The 23967-nt window shown below is 39.7% G+C and overlaps 1 protein-coding gene across 1 annotated transcript in view; it reads right to left on the bottom strand.

Moving 5' to 3' along the window:
* adamtsl3 (ADAMTS-like 3) overlaps window positions 1-23967 on the bottom strand; it is a 149598-nt gene that overhangs the window by 118379 nt on the left and 7252 nt on the right. The window contains exon 3 of the mRNA XM_080458097.1: window positions 4217-4336. Within this exon, the coding sequence (XP_080314223.1) occupies window positions 4217-4336 (120 nt within the window). The remainder of the gene's footprint in view (window positions 1-4216; window positions 4337-23967) is intronic.

A 23967-nucleotide genomic window follows, 5' to 3' on the forward strand; every position in this document is an offset into this window, starting at 1 on the left:
TGCAGGAAAGTCATATGAGACCAAAAAACTACTTGCTGCTCCAACACCTTCCTAGAGCGTTTTTAAAACATAAGCATTACACTCAGTTCCTCCACCGGCAGGGTCAACCGAACAGGCACCAGATCTTAAAATGAGCTCCGTTCTGATGTGTGTGGATGATATAAATGAGCACTTCAGTAATTGTGAGTATTCACTGAATGTAAACAGGATTAGCTGTTGGTGTAAATTCTAAACCAGTCTACCTTTTTTTTATTTTACTAAAGTGAATCAAGCAGTATTTTTTATTTATTTTTTAATGTATAGCACCTCGATGCTCTTAGATATTGAGAATAAATAAAAATAAATATGCTTGCATAACAAGCTGCCAAGGTCAAATTTGTGAAGACACCAAAAAAATGCTTATTCTGAATTAAAAACCTTAAAGAATACAGGATGATAAAGTCAGGCTAAGCTCTGAACTGATGCTGCTGTTCATGTTGGAAATTATAGGTGGAAAAAAGATTTGTTTTTGTTCTGGTGAGCTGGTGACTCAAGTGCCTGAACTTTTCAGAGTTATATTATTGCATGCAGTACATTACAAATATATGTTACAACGATGAAGCACAATGCTTTGTAGGTCTTTTACAAAAGTGTTGAGAAACTTATACAATCTGGAGATTTCCTTGAGCTATAAATATGATATGTGGCATATTTGAACACATCTTAAACACAATGAGTCGACTTGTGAGCAAGAAGACGATGTTGTCAAACTGGAATTGACGCTGAAGGGCCCATGACAAGTTATTGAGACATTAACATTTTTTGTTGTGGTTGTTGTAAGCGTTTTGTTTTCAATAAATTGTTTGAGATGATGAAATTACTATTACATGCTTCTAAATACCCTGCTTTCATGGTATCATATCACTGTACTGTATAGCATCAACTATTTTTATGTTTTCTTTCAATTTCACCTAAAAGCCACATATCTCTAACTTTTTGTGAGCAGTATATGCTTATATTTACACTATCATGGCACTGTGGCTTGAAATTTCAAAATCCACAACTCATGTGGCAATAATTTGAACCTTATTCACTATGAAACACTAAATTAAAGGAAGATCCCTCAAATCCCTCTCAGAAACTCAAATCCTGCATAAATCTTTGTATGAGCAATGGCACCAACAAGGACTTTAGTTTTACTCAGGCTGAACTCTTAATTATATTTGACATTTTTGAAAGGAAATCGAATAAATGGAGTATAAAACAAACATGTGGTTTATTCAGAGACAAAAAAGTTACAGTGCAAAACCAGTGAAAAGCAACGACTCACTGAATGTCACTTACACCTTGTAACTCCCACTCCCGCAATTACTTTCACTTATCTAGGCCTCACTAAAGTCAATAACTAAATTATATATTTTCTGGGGATTTAAATAATTATTCTTTTTTTTTTTGTGGAGCACGATGCCAATAATCCACCGCATGCCACCTCACAGGTGCTTGGTGTCTGCATGAAGCAGAAGTGGGACATATGGCGAGCTACGAAGCATTATTAACCATCCCGGAGGGGAAAACAGAGGAAGCGGCACTGCTGACACCTCAGATCTGCTCTGTGCAGCTGCTGAGCAGAAACAGCGGCAGCAAGTATCAGCCTGCCATAAGGAGGGCGCTGTGGATCACAAAGCTCATGGTCATCGTTATCGTCATCGTGTTGCTCAGCCTGTGGCTTCAGGACAAATCCGATCGAACAAGGTAACACGGCCGACTGCTAACAGCAACAATTAACACACGTCAGGCTGTAATATGAGTGTCTGAGCTATTTTTATCAGTAGTTTTATTTACATTTCCTTCCTTTGTCGATGTTTTATATAAAGTGTCCAGTTAGCTACTGTATTCTATTGAGCATTTCTTTAAAATGTTGCAGAAACTTGCAAACTCTTGACTAAACCCAGATTCAAACCCACACGTCTTACAAATTAACACTCATATACATACAAATATTTCACGAGTCAAGTCAGGCCCCATCTGCCTATCATCTGACCCAGGGATGTCAAACGTTTTGAACATGACGCCTGTTTCCATGGAAATGTCAGAAATGCAGAAGATTGTGTAGTTTGCATGTTGGGCCACAAGTAGGTGCTGTTGTTTGTTTTTAATAATGAAACCACACACGCAGAGAACAATATCCTATAAGCATTAACAATGGGAGAACATGAACATTCGTATGGACAGAGAACCAAGTTGGATTGTTATCAATGTGACTCTCAACTATAAAACTACCAAGTCCCAGGAGAGTATGGACGGGGAGTCATGACTCCCCAGAGACCGCCATTTTGTTATTTTTCATCGAATTGTGCATGTGCAGAAGAACTATTGACTGAAGTTGTAGTGTAGCATGCACAGTAGCAGCATTTCTGCCAGTGACATGGAGATAAAGCCAGAGGTTTTTCCAAAAGTTGGATTTTCATCCGTTTTCATGTCAGATCATTTTGGGAAAGTGCCACCTTGGGAGGCATTTTTTAAAAGTTGTGTTTTCAGGGGCTCCGAGCACAGTCGTCTTAACAGACACACAAAACACAATAAAGGTTTTCTGTTTTCACTTGAGAACGTTAAGTCAGGGACCACAAACAGCCCGTGATCATCCAGAATGGGTCAGACCAGTAAAATAGTGTCATAAAACTTTCTACCTTTAGGTTTTTCTTTGTTATGGCATCGAGTAGAGGTTTTTAAAAATGTCTATGTTTTTGCATAATGTTTCTCAACTAGTCCAGAAAATGTCTACAATCACGGCATAAAGTCAATCTTAATGACACTCTGGTGCAAAATGTGTAAAGAAATCTTCACCTATATCTGTTGCGTTATGCAGCTTTTTACTTGCATGTTTTTACAAACTGAGCCTGACAAATTGTGTTAAAAAGTCAATGGTTTCTTTGCAATGTTTTTCCCAATTTGACCAAAGGCCTTATGTTTGATACCCCTGAACTAACCTCAGATGAATTCACTTTGTTTAATAAAAAAAAAAAAAGAAAATACACACAACAATCAGGGCTCATTGATGTTGATCTCTTTGAGTTAATCAGTCAATATTAATGATAAAACTAATATAAAGAGGATTCAATTTTCAGCAACTCTGTGCTGTTTGTATGCAGCTTTTTTGCTCTTTTTTTTTTTGCGGTTGCTGTCGCTGTGGATTTAAAAAAAAAAGAAGTCTTTTGAGGCTTGATAAGGTCAGTTTGACTTTGGCTTCAGTGCCAAAATCACCTCACAGCTCAGTGCTGCTGGTGGGGGGGCCGAGGTATCACTGAGGGAGGCAAAAAAATAAAAAAATGCCTCAAGCTGCTACTCTGCTCGAAATTCAACGCCAGAGGAGCAACGTATATATATCTGACTCAGCAGAGAATGGAGAGCAGAAAGATGAGAGGATTTATTGCATCACATTGTTTGAGTAATGGAATACAGTGCAGGAATTGAATTAATCCTTCTTGCCTGGACTGGATTCTATAATTACATCTTCAACGCTTCAGTCGCACTTTTTTTACAAAATTGAATCTTCCAGTCTTCAGTGTTTAATGAGTTTTCTAACACTTAGATCTCATGTTCCTTCACGCGGATTATACGGGTATAGCAACAAAAACAACTCAAAACGCAGACATTTATTCTGAAAGAGGGAACAGATTTGGGGGCGATGTCTCTTCCATCCACAACGACCTGTTCTCTTCAGAGTTTGACTTGTAACTATCACAGCTCACTTAACCTCAAGTATGCAGTTACAATGAAACTACTGTCACAGTTTTCTGCATTTCTGTTGTTTCTTTCATTGCTTTTTTCTTTCTTTAGTTACTTTCTTCTTAGCGTTCATAACCATTATAATTTGTCCGTAAAAGAAAATCTCGGAAGGGCAAAATGACAAAAATCAGCTGGACGTTTTACAACCATTCATCACTATGTCCTTGAGTGACAATGGCTGTGTGTACTATACGTGGAAAATGGTACCTTTCCAAATAAAAAGAGAATTTCACCCAGAAAATCTGACTTTCATTTAAAAACAAGAAATAGAACCCTCCCTATGCAGTAGAGAGTGATGTCCCATCAATCCACCCTGACCTCCTCCCTTCATAGACTTTGACTTCTAACTATCATACTCACTTCTTCTTCAGTGTACAATCACAATCAAACTACTGTACCGGTTGTATGGATTAATAGAAATGTATTCAGAGTATAAAAGCTCCAGACTGACCTGGTCGTCGTATCTGTAGGTTAGGAACTGGTCCTCTGTGGCGTCCTCCATGAAGCTGCCCTGAGGCGAGAGGGCGAACTCCGGCAGGAACACTGCCGTCTGGGACGGACTCTCTGAACCCTGAAAACACAGAGAGAGCTTCATTCAACCAGCATCCCAGTAAAGTCCACGGGAACAATATCTGAGTCTGAATCAATCGTAAGTTAGTCAAAGTGAGGATTCAAGACACACGTGCAGCTGCAGAGTTTAACATTGGCTGTCATGTGCTGCATAACTCATATGAAGGTTAAATAACGATCTTTATTCATTAGCATTTTCCAATACAAATCATCTTTCTGAACTGTCAGGAGAGATAAGCTGTGCTCTAATATGATCAAACCCTCCACTGACTCTTTAAAAACTCTGCTCCACACCAAGATTTCCTGTTAAAATTTTCCCTGATTTTCACAAGACAATCAAGCAGCTGCACCTCACAAAGGATTTTTGGAAGATCAGTCTAAACCAAAGACAGGCAGGGAGAGGCTGATTATCACATTAGCAGGGACTGAGAGAAGGGCGGATAGAAATAACTGGCATCTGGTATTTGGAGAGCTCCCGAGAGAGACACGGGGGGGTCGGAGGGGGGTGGGCTGCTCGACCGTGTGTGTCCAAGCCACTTGAATTGTACGAGAGAGATGATCCACCATTAAGATTAGTGGTGTGTCCTGCAGGCTTTTAAAGCCACTTAGAGAGACACACAGAAGAAGTGGCAGTGGTATGTGTTTCCCTGAGGAGCGTCGGACGACTTCCAGTCCTCAAGAACCCTTCACTCTCTCTCAGGCTCTCACTCCAATTCACATGTGTTTCACTAACAAAGCTGAGTAAGACATAACTAAAGCAGGTGGTACATGGATTACGAGATTAAATAGACTTATTTTTGAATGTCTGACTTAATCATGACTATCTCATACTGTGTAGGTTCATGTTTTGGGAGTGGACCCCCTTTTAATCAGAATTAGCTTTAACTTCTGAAGCAGTCTGGGTGTGCAATCAGACTACCCGGGTAACCTTTCACTTAACCTGTGTCAATGAACCTGGGAGGCTGGTTCACCACTTTTCCTTCCTCGAACCACATTCGATCAGGGGTGTCAAACATCAGGCCCGTGAGCCAAAACCAGACCACAATGGGATTCAATCCGGCCGACAATCCACGAAGCAAACGGTGAAAAATTTCAAAGAAAACCTGAATTTCTTAACAAATATCTTAAGAGACAACACAACACTGAAATATCAGTGATGCTGCCATTAAAGATAGCAAACTAGCATAAGCCTCAAAGCTATGCAGTCAGGGTGAGTTTGGGAAAACACGCATAATGCCACAAGATTTTGGGACATTTCACTGTATTTTCCATCAGAAGGTTTCATTCCAATTGGCTTTATGTTGAAATTGTAGTCATTTTCTGTCGTAATTCTTTTGCTTTGTGAAAATATAGACGTTTCCATTGCATGTACTCTACCTTACAACAAGAAAAAAAACTTAAAAGGTTATTATGGCAACAATTTTACCGGTCCGGTTCACTCGGAGGAAATTGAGCTGTATGTGGCCTCTGAATTGAAATGCTTTAGATAAACACTGATAACTGCAAGCCCTCATGGTCACTTGTGTTTCACATCTATTTCATAACATTTCATGTCTAAAGTTTACATTTTGTCATGTTTTGCGTAATCCTGGCACAACTTCAAGGGCAAAATATTCAGTTGCAGCATGATCCATGTCACCCATTATTGACTTCACGTCAGAGGTCGTAATAACGTGGCTGATCAGTCCACATAGATGGAGTTAACTGACCTCAAAAGTCATTTGATGATTTCACCGCAAAATATGAGAAGCATTGTTTCAACAACAATCCTATTGATTGAACTTGTGAACAAGTCAAAACTTAAGTCTGCAAAGCTTATTGAGACACTGTCTCCTTTATGGATGTCAGCATGCACTGAACCAGCTCAGTCTGGTTTCTAAGTAGCCAATAAATGAGTAAAAATACTGTATTCACTTGATGTAGAGCGGAAGATTAGCAGCTTATTTTACACAATGTCGCATCACTGACTTTGATCACAGACGACAGGGGTGGATTCATTCTTGGTGACTTTTGGCACACAGCACTTTCGCTGAGTTTCATGACCAAACTCTTTACCGGTGTTTCAGAGTTAATTTCATCCAGTCATCCATCGTGTCAGAGTTTGATTCAGCTCACGGTCACAGGGGGACTGGAGCTGATTGCAGCTGACTTCATTTCACACACTTGCCATTTTGTTTTGTTTTTTCAATTATTCAAATTTGGAACAGTGGCTAAATAACAACTCAGGAACCCACATTTATTACTGACTGAAACCAAGGTGCTTCTCAGTTTAGCCGCCAGCTATTTTTTTTTTCAGCTAGAAGTATGAGACTTAAATTTCATGCCCAAAAAGTTGCATCACGGAAAATGAGACTCACCAACAGCAGAGCAGAAAAACTTTTTACAGTGTGTACCGCCTGAGAAACTGTTGAGTAGCTCAGCTATGACCAATATATATATATATATATATATATATATATATATATATATATATATACACGTAACCATATCCTGGAAAAGTGCCTGACATATGCCAGGATGATGCTCTAGATCAGAGAGCTAAGTTAGAAAGCTAAGTTAGTGGAAGTGATCGATTCTTGCGATGATTTATTTGTGTCGGCTGAGAGGTTCATCATCCTGGCATGTTATATATATATATATACATATATATATATATATGTTATATTATCTCTAGTCAACTTCTCAGTACAGCAACAGGCCATGTTAATGTAAAATCAAGCTTATCAATCGTATGTGCGCCATTCAAACAAAAGCACATGCGACACACTAACCCGGCTAAAAATGAAATACAGTTAAATAAGTTTCACTCAATCTTGCTCGGTCAGAAATCCTTTAGTTCTTGTAATATTTTTCAGATAGCAGTGAGCTGATTTTTGTTATTGTCTTAATGTGGTTGTTGAATTTAAGGTCTGAGTCCATAGTTACAACAAGATTTCCGCCTTGATTTGATGTCTTGAGAGCGCTGACCTTTAACCTTTCTTCTTCGTTAGAACAATTACCTCTATTTTCTTTCTCGGTTGAGTTGTAAAACATTCTGACATCCACTCATTAGTTTAATTTTACTCAGCAGGTATAAAGGACAGTGGTCATTCACTGACACTGATGCATAGAGCTGTGGGATAGGAGATGACAACACTAGTCTCACTAGATTATCCATCAGTAAAATACTTAAGATGTCACATTTACTTTAATATATTTTGGTGGATTTTTAATGTTTAAGCAAATTAAATAGTGAATTAAAAACATAATGTGGTTTAAAGTAATTGTTGTAGGACTATTTCCTCTTCGGTGCCATACACACCTCTGACCCGACAATAGGTCATAAGACACTTTCTAAAAGAACTTGTGCTACTAAAGCCATTTGTTCTACGATATTGCTCTAATCAAGGTCAGCATGAATGATGTGAGCGAGTCCGTCTGTCTGAAATGGTTTTGAATTGTCCTCCCAGGCGAGGATTATATCCATATGAGGCTACACACATGCCCACACACAAGGTGACAGAAAGTCAGGTCGTCCTGCTGTGAAGTTGCTGAGTCGTAGCCATGCAGTACGGCGTGCGGCAGCCCCTCTAATTGAGTTTACAACCCAGTGGAAGGAAAGTGTCAGGAAAGCCTTCACACTCCCAGCGCCCTGCAGCGGCTGGTTCATGCTGGATCACTGGCTCACTTCAGAGGAGCCCGTCCCGGGATAATCACACAAGGAGGGCAGCCGCTGTCTCAAGGGACGACACCGTGTACCGCAAGAGGCAGCTGTTACATCGCATGGCATGGATTATGAGCTAAAGCCAGCAGTGAAACTCCAGTGTAGCAGCAGGTCAGAAATCAAAGCTCAAGTTTGTTCACATGGAGAAGGGTTGGAGGATGGATTTGTTCAGCTTCACCAGTTGACCACAAATACTCGAGCAGGGATTTTGAAACATTGTCAAGGTCAGAGCCATAAAATATGAATCAGTGCAGCAATATGGAGGCTAGTGATAAGTCAGTCCATCCTCACATGAAATCCCTTCACTGGTTCTGGCTGTTTAAAGCTGCTTTGACCGTCAATCCTAAATAATGAAACTCCACATTCCTGTACCGGTTGGTTGTAGATAACCGGACAAATACTAATTTTAAATCAGGCTTACAGTTACGCAGTCACCCCAAAATGCTCAGGTTGTGAATGAACAGAATGATCAATGTGAGACTGACAAGGACCAAATTCTGATAGTTTCATAACTATGTCAGAGGTGTTGCGGGGTGTTTCAAGACTACAGTGGTCAGAATTTCTCAAAAGTGGTGAGGAGAGCGAAGAAAGGTGAACTAGTGATGTTCATGTACGGCCAAGACTTATTGATGGCCGTCAGCACAGAAGGCTGGCCCATTTGGTCCAATCAAACAGAGGAGCTACTGCAGATTTCAAATCCAGATTTCTCCAGAAGTTAAAGTTTACACAACAACGTTTTCAAGCGATATTGCAAAACTTTTATTATGTTTTGGGGGTCCGTTTAATAGATGGTGCTCGGAGCCTCTTTTTGATAACAGATCCAGAGGTGGAACTATTCGAAAATGCTCCGACTCCTCCTCCGTGTAAACGGGGGAAAATGCAACATTTCTGAAACACTGCTACTGCACATGCACACCACAACCGCAGTAAATAGTTCTTCTGCTCATGTGTGAGTACATGAACAGCCGAAGGCTGTTTCTGATACAAATGTGTCAGAATACAAAGTACGCTGCAGTTTTTTGCAAGTCATAATTCCCATGTAAACCACCGCCCACTACTAAAATGGCCAACTATGTGCTTGTTTTTACAAACATCACGTGGATGGCCATGGACACGATGCCCATAATTTAGCTGGGAGACATTGGGCCTCTTCATCCATGGAAACAGTATTTTCCAATGGTGGGATAATGATGGATAATACATAGAGAGCAAAAATGGTTCAGAAATGATTTGAGAGACACAAACAATGTGGGACCTCCAAAACTACCCAGATCTATATGAAGGCCCCACCTTGTAAATTCCAAGACTTTAAGGATCTGATGCTCAGACACCACAACACACCTTCAGAGATCTAATTTAGTCCATGCCTGGCCTTTTGTATGGCTTTAAGGAAGCTTAAGACTTTTGGTTTATCAGCTGATCATGCTACACAAATACTGTTCGTCTATAACAGTAGAATGTGAAAGGCAAACACTTGGCTGAGGGTTGTTGAGAGGGAAAATAAATAAGTCAGTGTTTTTAGAAACTGACAGCAATCAGAGTACCTCTAACTGCTGCTTTGTTTTGTATTCTTTTCATAGTAATTTTTTTTTAAGTAAAGTAGTCCGAATTCATCTTATTTATAAACATTTGCCTGGCTTCTGTTTCTCTCCCTTCTGTAAAACACACCTTATTGACTCTATATTCTTTCCATCAACACTTAAAATTTGTCCTTTATCTAATTCGGCACACGAGGCTGACTACCGTAAGATAATCTTTTCTTAATATAGTGGCTGAAAGAGTGGGATGAAAGGCTTTGATCTCATCGGGTCTAAATATACAGAGTCTATTTTCACTCTGAACCCTGTCCACCACTGCAGCATATAGGCACCCTTGTGTTTGTACCGTCTTTTTATAGTTATTTCTTTGGCTTATTTGAATGAAGAGCTTTTTCTATGTTTTGCACGAGCGCTTAAACGTGCGGTAAAATAGATCATTTTCAGCTATTCTTTCTGATTTCAACCTAATAAAAGGGAGACAGTTCTTGTCTTATAAGTGAAATAGCTTTCATGTAAGATCAGTGTCAGTCTCCAGGCGTCTGCTTCGCTGGAAATACTGTGTGTCTGTGTCTGTGGGCAGTTTTCCATTTGTTTGTGTTGAAGAAGTGAACAGTGAAAAAGTCATCCTAATGAGGCGCGTTTTTACCCATGAATGGGCTTTTGTTAGTGGGTGACGACCTCGGTGAGGAACCTAAACTCTTGACTGATACGACCATGAAAGGTAAGCCCACGCTACACAGAGAGACTTTTACTTCCATCAGAATCCTTTTAACTGAAGTCAACAGAAGTCAAAGGTTAAGCCTTGTGCTTTGTTCAGAGTGACAAAACATTTAACTGATACTGAGTCGGCAAATCTGAGGTTTATATCAAACTTCCCACATCTGTGGATGGAGTTTCCAGAAGCTGTTTTGTGATTCGCACAAAAACATTAAAACTGTCAGTTATCTCTCTAAAAGGGGAGCTTAACTGAGTTTTGCACTGTGATACTTCCTGACATTGAAGATGTCACCCAAAAACATGAAAACAAAAAGTTTACTCTCTTTTGGGAATTCAGTGTACTCTGCAGACTGTTCTGAGGAAAGAAGATCTCTTTGAGACTGTGTGACTCTACAAGCGACATGAACTTCAATGTGAAAGATTGACGACAATAAAGAAACTCCGGAGCCTCACTTGAGTAACTGACCAGACTGTTTCGACTGTTTTCTCTTTGGCTGACGACTTGCAGTGACATCAGTGAGATTTTTCATGGATGGATGATAAACAATGTGACATTCTGGATGATCTGGCAGAAAGGGAATAATGAAAGAGATGAAAACATTCAGTGACTTCTTCAATCTGTGTTTGGACAAACTGAAGCTGAAGTGGGATGATCTGTCCATGTGCAAGAACTAACATCTGTTAAATCAAATTATAATGCAAATCAGAAAGTATTATCACAAGAACAATATAAAACATAATCATCAAATTTCTGACATCAGTCTTTGTTATTGGAAATGTTGGTATTCTTGGGTTAAAATGACTTTCAATCAAAAGTGGAAAACTTTCATTGTGTCTTGGGTGTCTGTTTAAACAACAACGGCGCTTGAAGCCACTGAATATGTAACTTTTTGGAAAATGCTGCGCAAGTGCACCGCAACCTTAGTAATTAGTTGTTCTGTAAATGCGCGAGTAGATGGACAACAACAATGTTTTTCTCCAGAGTGTCATGACTCCCAGTCCATATTCTACTGGGACGTGCTACTTTTATAGTTGACAGTCAACAATCCAACCTGGGGCCTGCGCTACGACCCGTGATGAACATAACCCAGGATGTCGTTTCCTGGGTTGAGCTACCCAGACACGCGCGATCCTGATAAGTGTTAACACGAAGCACATTAACAACCCGCTTGTGGACATAAAGTTATGGCTGATCAATGCATCCATGAATCCTTAACAAACTTTTACTAACACACTTCTGAAAAGTTTGTCCCCCACAGGGATGTGTGTGATTCCGAGTCAGTGTTTACACCTCATTCGGCACTTTTATGTGCGACATGAAACAGCCTGCCTCTTCAGATAATTAAGAGATACTTGAAGATGTGAGAACCCCGCTGACAACCGAAAATAGCACGCCCGTACGGCAGACCGTGAGTGCTGGAGGAGAGATGTTAGATTAATTGAGGGCAAGTTGGCCCTCACTGACTCATTGTGATCCACTCTGAGCTTCCACCAAAACCTTTCCGGGAACATCTTATCGGAGTGATGCTGCAGGTCACGGGAAAGCTGAGAGCTTTAGCAGAATACTGAGCAGTGAGATGTAGCTTTATGCTGGTGTGGGACTGAGTCACAGCAATCAACCCGCTGAAAGCAGCAGCTTGTTTAAAGATGCCATAAGGAGAGATTCTCAAGACGTTCTCAATCAGACTTCCTCTTTCAATACAAATCAGATAAGCACAGGGCCTATGAAGTACTGCATTTATCTTTTAAGGAATTGTTGCCAATAGTTGTTTTTTTTTTTAGTGAGAAGCCTTAAATCTATCATTCCATGCTCATGTTGAGCTGTCAGCTCTCATGTACTGACTCATGCATTCGACGATAAACTCCACTCCCACACCACACGCCTTTACTCACTGCTGATCGCTGGAGTTTTCAGCTCAATGCTGAACTAATAAAGACGATGTTTCAGCTTCATCTATCTGTCCATCTGTTTATCACTATTTCGCCATCACTTTCTTTTTTTATCTCTCACTGGCCACAACATTATATACACATGTAGTACTGTATCTAATCAGAAAATCACATGGCAACAACACAGAAGCCGAGTGAATTGTACAGCTCATAGTGTGTTTTATCTTTTTTTGTAGTTGTAGTTCGCAATCACCTTATCTGGTTTTGTGACTCTGATGTGAGTTGATGGTAAGAAACTATTAAGTGTTGTCATTAAATTAAAAAATAAACTTTTGGGGGGATTTTGACAGTGTTTATTAAAGATTATATACATCAAATATAACTATCCCTTTTCTTATCACAAAGATCGATGATCAGTTTCATTTAATCTAGTCATCATATATTAATGTGGTTATTCAGTAAGTGCCACTCCTTTTATCTTTATCATTGAGTAAACAACAATTTCACTTGATTTTTCCCAAAAAAGGACATTTACAAGTTTTGATGTCTCGTACCCAAATAAATAAACCGTATAAATTAAATCCAAGCATAGCTAAACTTTTAAATGTAGGAAAGTACAGTGGAGGACAGTGTGTCCAAGCATGGCTACTTTTGAAGACAACCATTGTCAGTGATGGCAAACGGTCACACAGCACAACAATAGAATAGAATAGAATAGAATAGAATAGAATAGAATGGAATGGAATGGAATGGAATGGAATGGAATAGAATAGAATAGAATAGAATAGAATAGTTTTTAATTAGGACAATCCATTTCTTCTAGGATGGATTAAATCTTTTCTGTATTTTAATGATTACTTTCATTCAGATAGTTACATTCTGTATCAACACTTTTACATAGATCTGAAACGTGAACGTCTGTCTCTTGTCACCCCAAAGCGCTAATGGAAAGATGTTCTAAGAGGCATCCTTATGTTTGCTGTGTGAATGAAAAGGTGTTGCCCTGTGGACGAGCTTTAACCACGTGTCGGGCGTGACATCAAGTTCTCCAGAGGTAGGAAGGTTGGATTTTTAGGAGGGGAGAACAGAGAGCTTTCACTCTTCATCAAAGACAAACACAACCACGGCTGGAGAGAGGTCAGCGGCAGAGGAGAACACAGAATGAAGAGAAATAAGTGAAAAAGATGAGAGGAAGAGGAAGGATTCAATCCAGGTGATTGGCAGAAACCCAGAGCGGAGGAGAAACAGAGCTGACAGACTGCAGTGAATGAACACACTGTGTGAGTGCATGAATAAGCCTCTCTGTCTCCACACACACACACACACACACACACACACACACGAAGCATGTGTGCAGTGACTGTGGATGACGTGTGGAGAGGTGACTGCTGACCGCCCGGCTTACTGCAGTTGTGGTGTGTGAATAAATACTGTGATCTTTTCACTTCTCACCTTTGGCTGAAATACCAGAGCTGACACTAAACCTGGGCTCTGTGTGTGTGTGTGTGTGTGTGTGTGTGTGTGTGTGTGTGTGTGTGTGTGTGTGTGTGTGTGTGTGTGTGTGTGTGTGTGTGTGTGTGTGTGTGTGTGTGTGTGTGTGTGTACATATATTTAATGCTGGGACTTAAATCTCTCTTCGCACTCATATTAGAGGGATTTATGATCTGTGCTGGGATTTAAAAAAAAAAAAGTTCCTATTTTAGAGTTGTATGTTGAATGGGTGGCAAAGTGTGTTCACAGACAATGGCTTCAATGACTCTTCGTGTCCTTCAGTCAATGCAGTGGTTTCCAGTAAAGAACCAGTGAAAGCCTGAAGATCACCGGCATCCAAAGTTGAACTTTGAGTTTTGCTCTTTATGCTTAGGTTTCTTAAATAATATAATACTGAATATATTATCCACAACAAAGTTAGATCTTCAAAGGTCTTCTCAATTTTAAACCATATTTGTCATATTTGACCTCATTTAACTTGTTATTTGACTCTACCGAATCTTTTTATTTGGAAAAGTCTCCTTCGCTTGTTATATAAGGGTACAAATAAACCTTTTTCATGCCGCTGTCCTAACTTTATAATAATGAACTTCAATATGCGCTGATGGGCATTAAGGTATTCCTGCCACATTATAATGAAGCTTAACCCGTAGAAATCACCTATGGCCTCTGCACAGCAGCAGCAATAATCTGTTCAATATCTCCAAAACCAGACAGCTTAATGGGAAAAGTTGTAGGAGGAAGTTAAAATTCTGGGGTGAGGATGAGGACATAATTTTTTTTTTTTGCATTGCTGCACAGTTGGACGTGTCACGTCAACTGTGACATTTTGATTACTTGCATTACTTTTGTAATCGAGGGTGGCACAGTGGTCTAGTGGTCTAGTGGTTAGTACGCTCACCTATTTAGTCCAGACCAGACAAATCCACACAGAAACATGCATTTTAAGTTGGTTAGTTACTGTGACTTTTCAGTTTGCATCGACATCGTTGAGCTACTTCAGGGTGTGGCACACTTATGGACTGATTTCTAATATTTTGCTCACATCTTTCAGGTATAAAAAAAAAAAAAAAAAGGCAAAATCTTAGAAATGCCCCGGAAAATGATGCAGCTTATCTAGCAACACTGCAAATACCAACAAACCATACAGACATAATGAAAAACCTCTTTAGAAAGCTGAAACTGAATGATGTGACCTTTATACGGGTAGAATTTAAAACAAAGCTGTTATACTGGATCATTTTAGAACGTACAAATGTACTCTCAGGAGCGGTTTATTGAGTTTATATTAAAACATAGAGAGTAACTATGAGATTGTCAATGATATTATTTTGCCTTTTAGTATTAAAAATGTTTGGAACAGCCTTGGGAAGCAAGTGGAAAAATGTATAAAACTTTACAATTAAGAAAGACGGTCGTATAGTTGGATATGTTGTTTGAATATGAGATTTCAGTGATTATGCAAGAAGAGTTTCGAACATATTCCACATTTCATTTTATACCGATCCTGTATTTGATTGTATTGATCTCCTTTTTAATATATGACCATTAACAAACGTGACGTTCTAGGTTCCTCTTTTGAATATTATCTGGGAACAAATGAGTTTCTTGTTGTTGCAGCTGGTGTGAAATCTCCCCGCAGGCACATTGATGATTCTGCAGCTCAAGATGATCGGGACTTTCTCCATTTCTGTTACCCAGAGGGAGTGAGCTGTTTGCCAGGATATGGTGTCATGAAAATAACTGTGCGACTCAAAGTGCATCAGGAAGAGCCATCTGTTTCTTTCATTCATTCATTCATTCATTCATTCATTCATTTGAGACAGATTCTCCTCAGGACTTCTGTCAAAGAAACATTTTTAACCATTTGTTTTCATAACTTGTGATTCAGGTGGAGAAAAGCATTTTTACCATCCTGAGATTTTACATTTTGAAAGATCTCTGTACGTCTCAAAAAAGCAAAAAAAACCATCTGAATTTATGGCTTTCAAATGTCTGACTACACAGAAAGATGCATTTATTTCAATCTTATTTTTATAAGGGTGAACAAAGTCAACGTTAAATCACAAAGTAGAAACACAGCACGTACAGCTCAGACAGTGTGTGTGTGAGACGACTTTTGAATTAGGGTCCAAGTTGACGATGCCGATGTCTGTTTAAAAAATGAAACAATCATGATTAATAATATTTGCAAAGTGTGAAAATTCCTCTGAAGTCATTGTGAGAGGGAGTACATCCTTTCCCAATCCAGTAAGTCTGGGATTTTACAACACGTCACACCCATTGTCCTTTTTTCCAATCATGAGCATGATAAAGTTGCTATTTTGCATCATAATCTTTTTTGAAGTTCTTTGAAACCCTTGAAGGTATTTAAATATTTCATGTTTTATTTACTTTCTATGCCCGAACAGCTCTGACTGTTCTGGCTAAGAGGAGATTTGTACAGAATGTCACTGACAGTTTTGGGCCTTTTCTGTGCCGATATGGACGCGCAAATCTGAAACCTCACACAATTTGAAGTTCAGTCAGAATGAGTGCAGACATGAGGGTCGCTGTGATGGCCCAGGGAAATGTATTTACATCGTGTCCCTCTTGATCCAGTGAGGACTTGTAATTTTTCGACTTGTTCATCATGAACAATAATTTAAATCAAAACTATATTTGATGCTGCAAAGTTCTATTGTGTTACTCAGGTTACTGAGATAATATGGTATTACCGTCTTTTCACTGTGCAGTTTAAAGTTTATCCAAGATTTGTTGAGGAAACATTTTCCGTTTGTTTAGTTTTTTATTTTTTTCAAATCTTGAAATCAGCCAGAATTTTATAAAAAATGTAATTAAATTATATATATATATATATATATATATATATATATATATTTATTATTGTCTCTGTGTGTGAGGTGCTTTCCCTTTTCTATTCCCTTTTCCTCTGCTGATTCTTTAATGGAGGTCACATTCATGCCGGGATCACTGCACATTTACCAGTCATGCTAAATCTTCCCCAGAGTGTTTACAGTAAGTCAGAGGCTGGATTTGTCTCCTTCTCACGCTCACAGGGAGTTCTATAGAAAAGATTTCTGATCTTATAGACTCTACCCTCACTCCAAACTGCATTTTCTAATCATATTGCAACAGCACAGCTGAAAGAAAGAAAGAAAGAAAGAAAGAAAGAAAGAAAGAAAGAAAGAAAGAAAGAAAGAAAGAAAGAAAGAAAGAAAGAAAGAAAGAAAGAAATGCTTTGATGATGAGGGAAAGAAAAAGAGTGACAAAGAGAAAGTGAAAAACAAAAAAGAAAGACAGAGAGCAAAAGAGTAATAGAAGGGAAGAAAAACAAAAAGAGACAGAAGAAGAGCAGAATAGAAAAACAGACAAAGAGAGGAAGAGAAAAAGAGAAAGAGTGAGGTGGAGAGAGAAGAGAGGGGAGATAGACACAAAAAAGAGATACAGAAAAAGAGAGACAGAGAGAAATGAGAGAGACACAATAAGAGGGGATAAAAGAGAAAGAAGGGGGAAGAGAAAGAAAGAGTGACAGAAGCAGAGAAAGAGCAGAATAAAAGGAGCTCTCAGTACAATTACCCGGGTCAAGTGCTCCCTTGCCCACGAGTATTTCATTAAAGTTTATTTTGCCCCTCTCCAGAGTCTGCCTTTCTTAAACACATTTATGTGTCCCCTGATTAAAGCCTTTATCTCCAATGCTGCAATTACACGCAGCTGCTTACTAGTTGGCCCTTCAGGAGGTTTAACTCTGGCAGCGGAGACGAGGGCAGGCCCAGACATCGCAGGTTAACAAGTTAATGGAAAAAGTAAAGCTTAAGATGAAACTTAATAAAGCCACACATGAACCAGCACTTGTTCCCCCCGCCAGGGAGGAAGGAGCTGAAACGGGGGGAGGATGGAGGAGGTGAACAATAATAAACCCCAGAACTCCAATTCACCATCAAGACGTGAAAAGATAACCACATTCCCACTGTAATGAACCCACTGCTGAATAATAAACACGGACCAAGCTGTGAATAAATAATGACAACTCCGATAGCGGAGGCGAGGCCGGGAGAACACATGGTCAGAATTACATTATCCCTGATGGATATCTTAATCGCGTCTCGTCTCGTCTTGGTTTTCCTTTGAACAGAGCTTCCTCAGAGAGCGTGGAGGGCCGCGGGCTGGGATGATTGACACTGAAAGCCTGGCCCCGACTTCGGCTCTGCCGAGGAGCTAATGGGCTCAAATTTGTCAGAGCTCACCCAAAAAAAATTTGTAAAAACCCAAGACGCCACCTCTGGCGTCCGCCTGTTTTTTTCTTCTTTTCTTTTCTTTTGACACTACAGAAGAATAAAAGATCTCCAACAACAATTACAAGAATAATACATTCTGGGCCGGGCAGAGCCATGAACCCATCCCTGATGTACTCCGGTTATAAGAGCTGCGATCACAGACAAGCTCTGTTCTCATTAGTCCTGCTGACTGGGGACGTGCAGCACAGCAGTGGCCATGGAGGCTTTCTGAAAGCACGCCACGCTGAAAAGTAGGCTGTTAAATATAGAATAGTGATGTTTTTCTGCCTTCTTTCTTTTTCCCCTGCCCATGTCTCCGTGAGGCTGTGAGGCAAAGTAGAAGTCAAGATGCATTTATGTCAAGAAAGCATAATGATGTCCAAGTGCGGTAAGAATGTTCACACTGCAGATATCTTTGTTCAAATTTGACATATACGGTAATTGCTATTTATAAGAAAACGAGTACAAACATTCTTTTTGTCTGTTGATGTCTGTTGATGAAAAGGACTGTGTTCCAATTGTCCCCAAAGTCGTAACTTCATGGTTTGTTTTTGAATTTCTTCATCAGGAACACAACATTAACATCACGTAAAATGCTTTAAAAAAAAAGTCTTTCCAGAGCTCTATAATTATATATATATATATATATATATATATATATATATATAAATTTGTATATTTACACTCAGAATCCTTCACACTGAGTTTAAACTTGAAATTACAGCCTCAAAGGTTTTTTTTTGTTTTTTAACCTTCTAATCATCATTCCAAGTTTCAAGGAAAATTGGAAAGCACTACAACTGTTTAACAGAGCTATTACATTACTAATTCTAAAATCAAGGCCCTGAGCTGGGCCACAGACAGCAAGCGGAGGAAAATATTTGAGAGAAAAACAAGTAGAGGTAATGAATTACACGTTATGAGTAGGGACGCACTGAAACCACTTCCTACAGACCGAGTGAGTGAATGAATGAATATTTCAATGTACGTACTTCCTAATGATATTAGTTACTGAGATTAGATTTAGAAATACAGCAACAATTCATAGAATGACTTTCAAATAATTTTATTTCCATAAGATGCAGATAATTTACTGTCTTTAACATTTTTTAGCTGCTGACGCTTCAACTTTCATTGCATTTCAACATTTAGGCCCCGTTTACCTGAAGTTTTCAAGTGAAAACGGCAAATTTCAGTTGCGTTTTAGGTGTCTGTTTATCCGACAACAGTGCTGAAAACAGCTCCTGAGGTGGAATTCTTTTGTGAAAGCTTCAATTCTGTCGACGTGTCGACTGCGAAAAACGCAACTTTTCTGAAACACTGCTGTTGTGCAAGCGCACCACGGCCGTAGTAAATTTCTAGACTCTGCTCTACTTTCACTGTTGTCAAGCATCATGGGACTTTTGTTCAACGACTTCATATTCTACTTCATACAACAAAAGCTTTTCTGCTTGCATACCTTTCATATAGGTTAAACAGAAATGTGATCTGACACCAACAGGTGCTACAGTCACCTGCATACCTTCAGGTAAAATGATACGGTTCATGTATTGACTCTGCAGGAACTGCAGAGTCCTGGAAAATGAGCACAATTTTTATCTCGAGCCAAAGTTTTAAAGAGTTGATATCTGAAAACAACTCGTATCCACAGAATAGCTCAAATATAACAAGGCTGGCCTTGTCGGATGTCTGTCTCTATTACTGCAGGATCTTGACCTCACTAATACCCTGAAATGAAACCAGATTGAATCCAAATTCAATAGAAAGCCTGTTCCCTCAAAATGTAGATAATTACCAGTCATTTCATAGGAAAACAGTGTGCACACATGAGAGCACATTGTCCTGAGTTATAATTTGGACCTGAGCTTCTGTGGCATCCCCAAGACCTTCAAACTACACGTGATGTGAATCTTCCTCTACAACACTTTTGGATTGACATCTTTTGACTCTGGGGTCCGTTTTAGTTCAATAAACTTGTGATAGCGTCAAGAGAGATGTGTGAGGTGATGGAATTGTTCCATGAAGTAGCATTAGAAACCGGTACACCAAACTCAGAATCAAAGCACATGATAAATGGTCAGCCACAATACTCAGGTTTAGCCCGGTCAGTTGGTACCAAAGGTGTGGCAAGAAAAATACGGTTTTGAGTGAAATTCTCAGTAATCTCAGCAGCTTGAGACTCAACAACAATCATGCTGATTCGCAGTAACCTTTTAAGTACTTTTCCTCTACAGTCAGATGATCACTCCGACCCGGGTCTGTTGTCACGTCACTGCCAAATCAGATATCTGCAGTAAACAGTTCAGTCAATGTACCCAATGTAATCTTGAAGTCAGAAAGTGAATAGAAACATCTTACAATTCACTTAGTTTGTAATCAATCAGTGTATTTCATAACATTTTGTCTGGCTGTTTTGGCTTTCTCCAACTTTCACCCGGGAAACATATTATATTTGGTTATTTGGTTACTTTAAATTGACAACAGCTGTAAATGAAAGTGTATGTCGTCGTGTCTGTGTGCCAGCCTTCTGTCAATACCAGCTCGGTCTGGCTTGACAATTGCTTCCAACACAAAACTACTGTATGCCATTTTTATCAAAGATGGAAAGATGCATTAAAAACTCAACAGAAAATGTTGTCTCCGACAAATTGTGACAGCCTTTACTGATTTTTGGACACGAAACCTTCGGCGGTGATGACAGTCTCTAACTGACAGGGCATCCATCAGGAGCAGGAGGGTCAAACATGGACTGCTGGGCTAAAACTGGGCTGTACAAAGGTTCAATTTCTGGAAAAGCGCCTCAAAATACAATTTTTAAATTAAATAATATCGGCCCTTCCTGAATGTTCATAAGGAGAAATCAGTTTTGGTACAGTGAAAGTAGTTAATTTTAGCATTCGCTTGAAAGCATTACCATAAGTGTTGCTCCCTGTCCAGCTCAAACTCAGATTAAAATTAACTATGTTTGGCTGCTGATCGACAAAGACCCCAAGAAGCACTTACTGTTTGCTGTGAATTTCTGACATTTTTTCTTGAGTCCAACCAGCAATTATTTGTTCACTCAGATCTTGTGAATGCTGACAGTAAGGAACACTTTTTTTTTCTTTCAGAAAAAATGTATGTATTATTATGTAAAGTGTATTTATTTATTTATTTATTTTTTTATTTATACTCTACTCTACTCATTTTATTGTATTCTATTCTATTTTATTTTATTTTATTTTATTTTATTCTATTCTATTTTAATGGCATTTTTGAGGACCTAATTGTTTCATTTTCGAATGCAACTAAATTCTTTTCTTATCCAGGATTCATGATTCAATGGGTATTTATACATTGTCTTGTTATATCCAGATCTTGTTTACCTTTGTTCAGGCAGGTTATCATCAGATCATTGTCTCCTCTTGCAGATTTTCTTTCTTGCCATTCGATGTTACCTCTGGCCACGTCGATTTGTATTGTTTCTGGCTTGTAGTGTTGTCGACATTGTCCTTCATGATCCTCTCTAACGCTGACAACAGTTCTTTTAAGCCCCACATCCCTCTGTATAGAAATGCTTTTTTTTTTTTATTGCATGCCATGTTTGACTTGCTTGTACATTTTATCTTAGCCACATTAAGTCCTGGTTCACGCTTGTACCTGCTCTTCTGACACTGACAGGCCCATGAAGGTGGCTGCATGCAAGACGCTCACACACCCCTGGTAGAAACTTGGTTTCAGTGTGCTGTTCAAGATCTCAGTATCAGAAGATGATCACTCAACCCAGCTGAGTGTTAGAAAACTGTGAGTCACTCTTGATTACACATCATGTCACGTCTGCCGTTTCATCAATACTGCATGTAGAAGATGAGAAGTGTCAGTATGAAAGAGTTGGACTAGTTAGAAGGCACCGTTGCCAAAATAAAGCTGAGGTTGTAATTTATCTGTCTTTGAGCAAGGTAATGTAATTAGATGTCGGATAAATAATTCACACTGAACAAAGGCCTCTGGGTGGTACTTGAAAAGAAGCTGGCTCGTGATAAGCTGCCCTCCGAGTGAGGAAAGCCTCATGCAGCGGGAAGATGCTCAACTTAAAATCGAGAGATGCCTCCCTGATATTTGAAAAATATAGTTTTATCTCTCTCTCTCTCTCTCTCTCTCTCTCTCTCTCTCTCTCTCTCTCTCTCTCTCTCTGAATGGTTCAATGTTTACACTTTATACACTTCTTGTACTGTAGCATAGGCTACCTTGACCTTCCATGTAACTCATCGTAGACATTCATAATAACTCTAAATGACCATGAATATAAATCATTTCTCTTTGTCTGCCTCTCTGGACTGTTTTCCTTCGACTACTCTCCACAGTCCCTCCACTTCTGTCATCGTTTCTACACACAATGGCAACAGCAAGCTGCATTCCTTACGGCCATACCTCATAGCTCGTTGGCATCACAGACAATGCTGTTTTCAGAGCGGGGCGAAGGAAATGGCTCGGTGATTTCGCCCGGTTGTTGTTTGTGAATACAGGGGAAGAGGAAGCTGGTGCTGGTGAGGGTGAGAGTGGGGTGGCGAGGGGCCGAGCGGGGCGAGAGAGGTGGAAAAAGTCAGGGCTGGTAATGATGATGGGCTGTATTTGAACAGCTGACCCCGCAGAGAGGTTGAGGGATGACAGGAAGAGGCTGGCACCAGACAGCCAGGAGGAGGAATGCAGCTCGAGCTTTGTCCTCTCCCCTGCTTCTCGTTCACGTTCTCCTTTACCACTCACACATTTCTTATTTCTCTGCTTCCTTCCTGTGCAGTGCAACCACTAATAGGCTTTGTCCTTAGTCTTCCAAAATACAATGCCATGAAATATCAGCCACAAAAAGAGGGTATGTTAGGTCAAACCCAAGCGAGGGAATAAAAAGTCTGAGAGCCGGCTGAGGTCAGTGCTCTAAATCTTGCTGCATGTCTAGGAAAGCCGCCCGACAATAAAAGGCAATCAGGCGTGATTGTGATCCCACATCTGCTTGTGATAATCTGCGCAGCTAGCCAAGCGTGCACCCTCTACCAACAACACCCCCATCTCACGTACGCTAAACCCCAACCCCACCCTTCTTTTTTGTGCATTGCACCCAAAACATTCCTGTACCAGATCTGAACGCAGCAGGATTCTCCTTTACAGCTGGTAAACAAAACTGTTTACCAGCTTCAAACCGTAGCTCGTGTTGAGTATTCATAGTTTGACTTGGCGGCTCAGCCACCGTCTCCGTCCTGCACCGGACCACTGAGCAGGTCCATCAGCTTGTTTTTAACAGTACTGCGTCAGGCTCCATGGTTTTCTGTATATGTTGTGCTGAAGGCAGCATCAGCCCACACAAAGAAACTTTCTGTTTAGTTTCATCCTATTGGTGGGTAGTAGGCGGCAGTGAAAGTAGCAGTGGTCCAACGATAGCTCCCTAACAAGAGAGGAAATTCATTGTTAATGTTGTTGGGAATCGGCAATAAACTGAGGATAAATTAGACTCTTTTCAATCAATCGGGCCTGTATTTGTTTTAGGATGAAAACAGATCAAAATGTACTTCAGGCCTCTGGCTGAATCTCACAGTGACGATGTCTTAGTGTTGGAAGGTCTCATGACTTCTTTTTGAGCAACATCACTGATAATAAAGCCAAAGTACTTTCAAACAACAGATGAGGATCCTTCAATAGAAACCTCCTTTCACTCAGTTCTCCGGATAAATCTCCGACCTTCAATGCTGCAGGGTGACAGCTCTTCAGAAAAGCTGTTATGTACTGAAACTCACTTCTCTGTCTTTATTATAGTTCACTAAACTGTGAGTTTTCAAAGCCATCACTGCAATTTTAGTTTCCTTTAGTCCTGACAGAGAAATAATAACAATGAAAAACAAATAAAAAAAAAACCTCCAGTGTGTTTGTATTTGTTCAGTAAATGTACTCATCATCAGATGCTTCCTTTTCAAATGGTCTGGCTGATATTGATTGGCGACTTCCGAAAACAACTAAATAACCACGGGAACAAATCTGAAACGTCAAC

This window comes from Lipophrys pholis (genome assembly GCF_963383615.2).
Source record: "Lipophrys pholis genome assembly, chromosome: 2".
Classification (NCBI taxonomy): Eukaryota; Metazoa; Chordata; class Actinopteri; order Blenniiformes; family Blenniidae; genus Lipophrys; species Lipophrys pholis.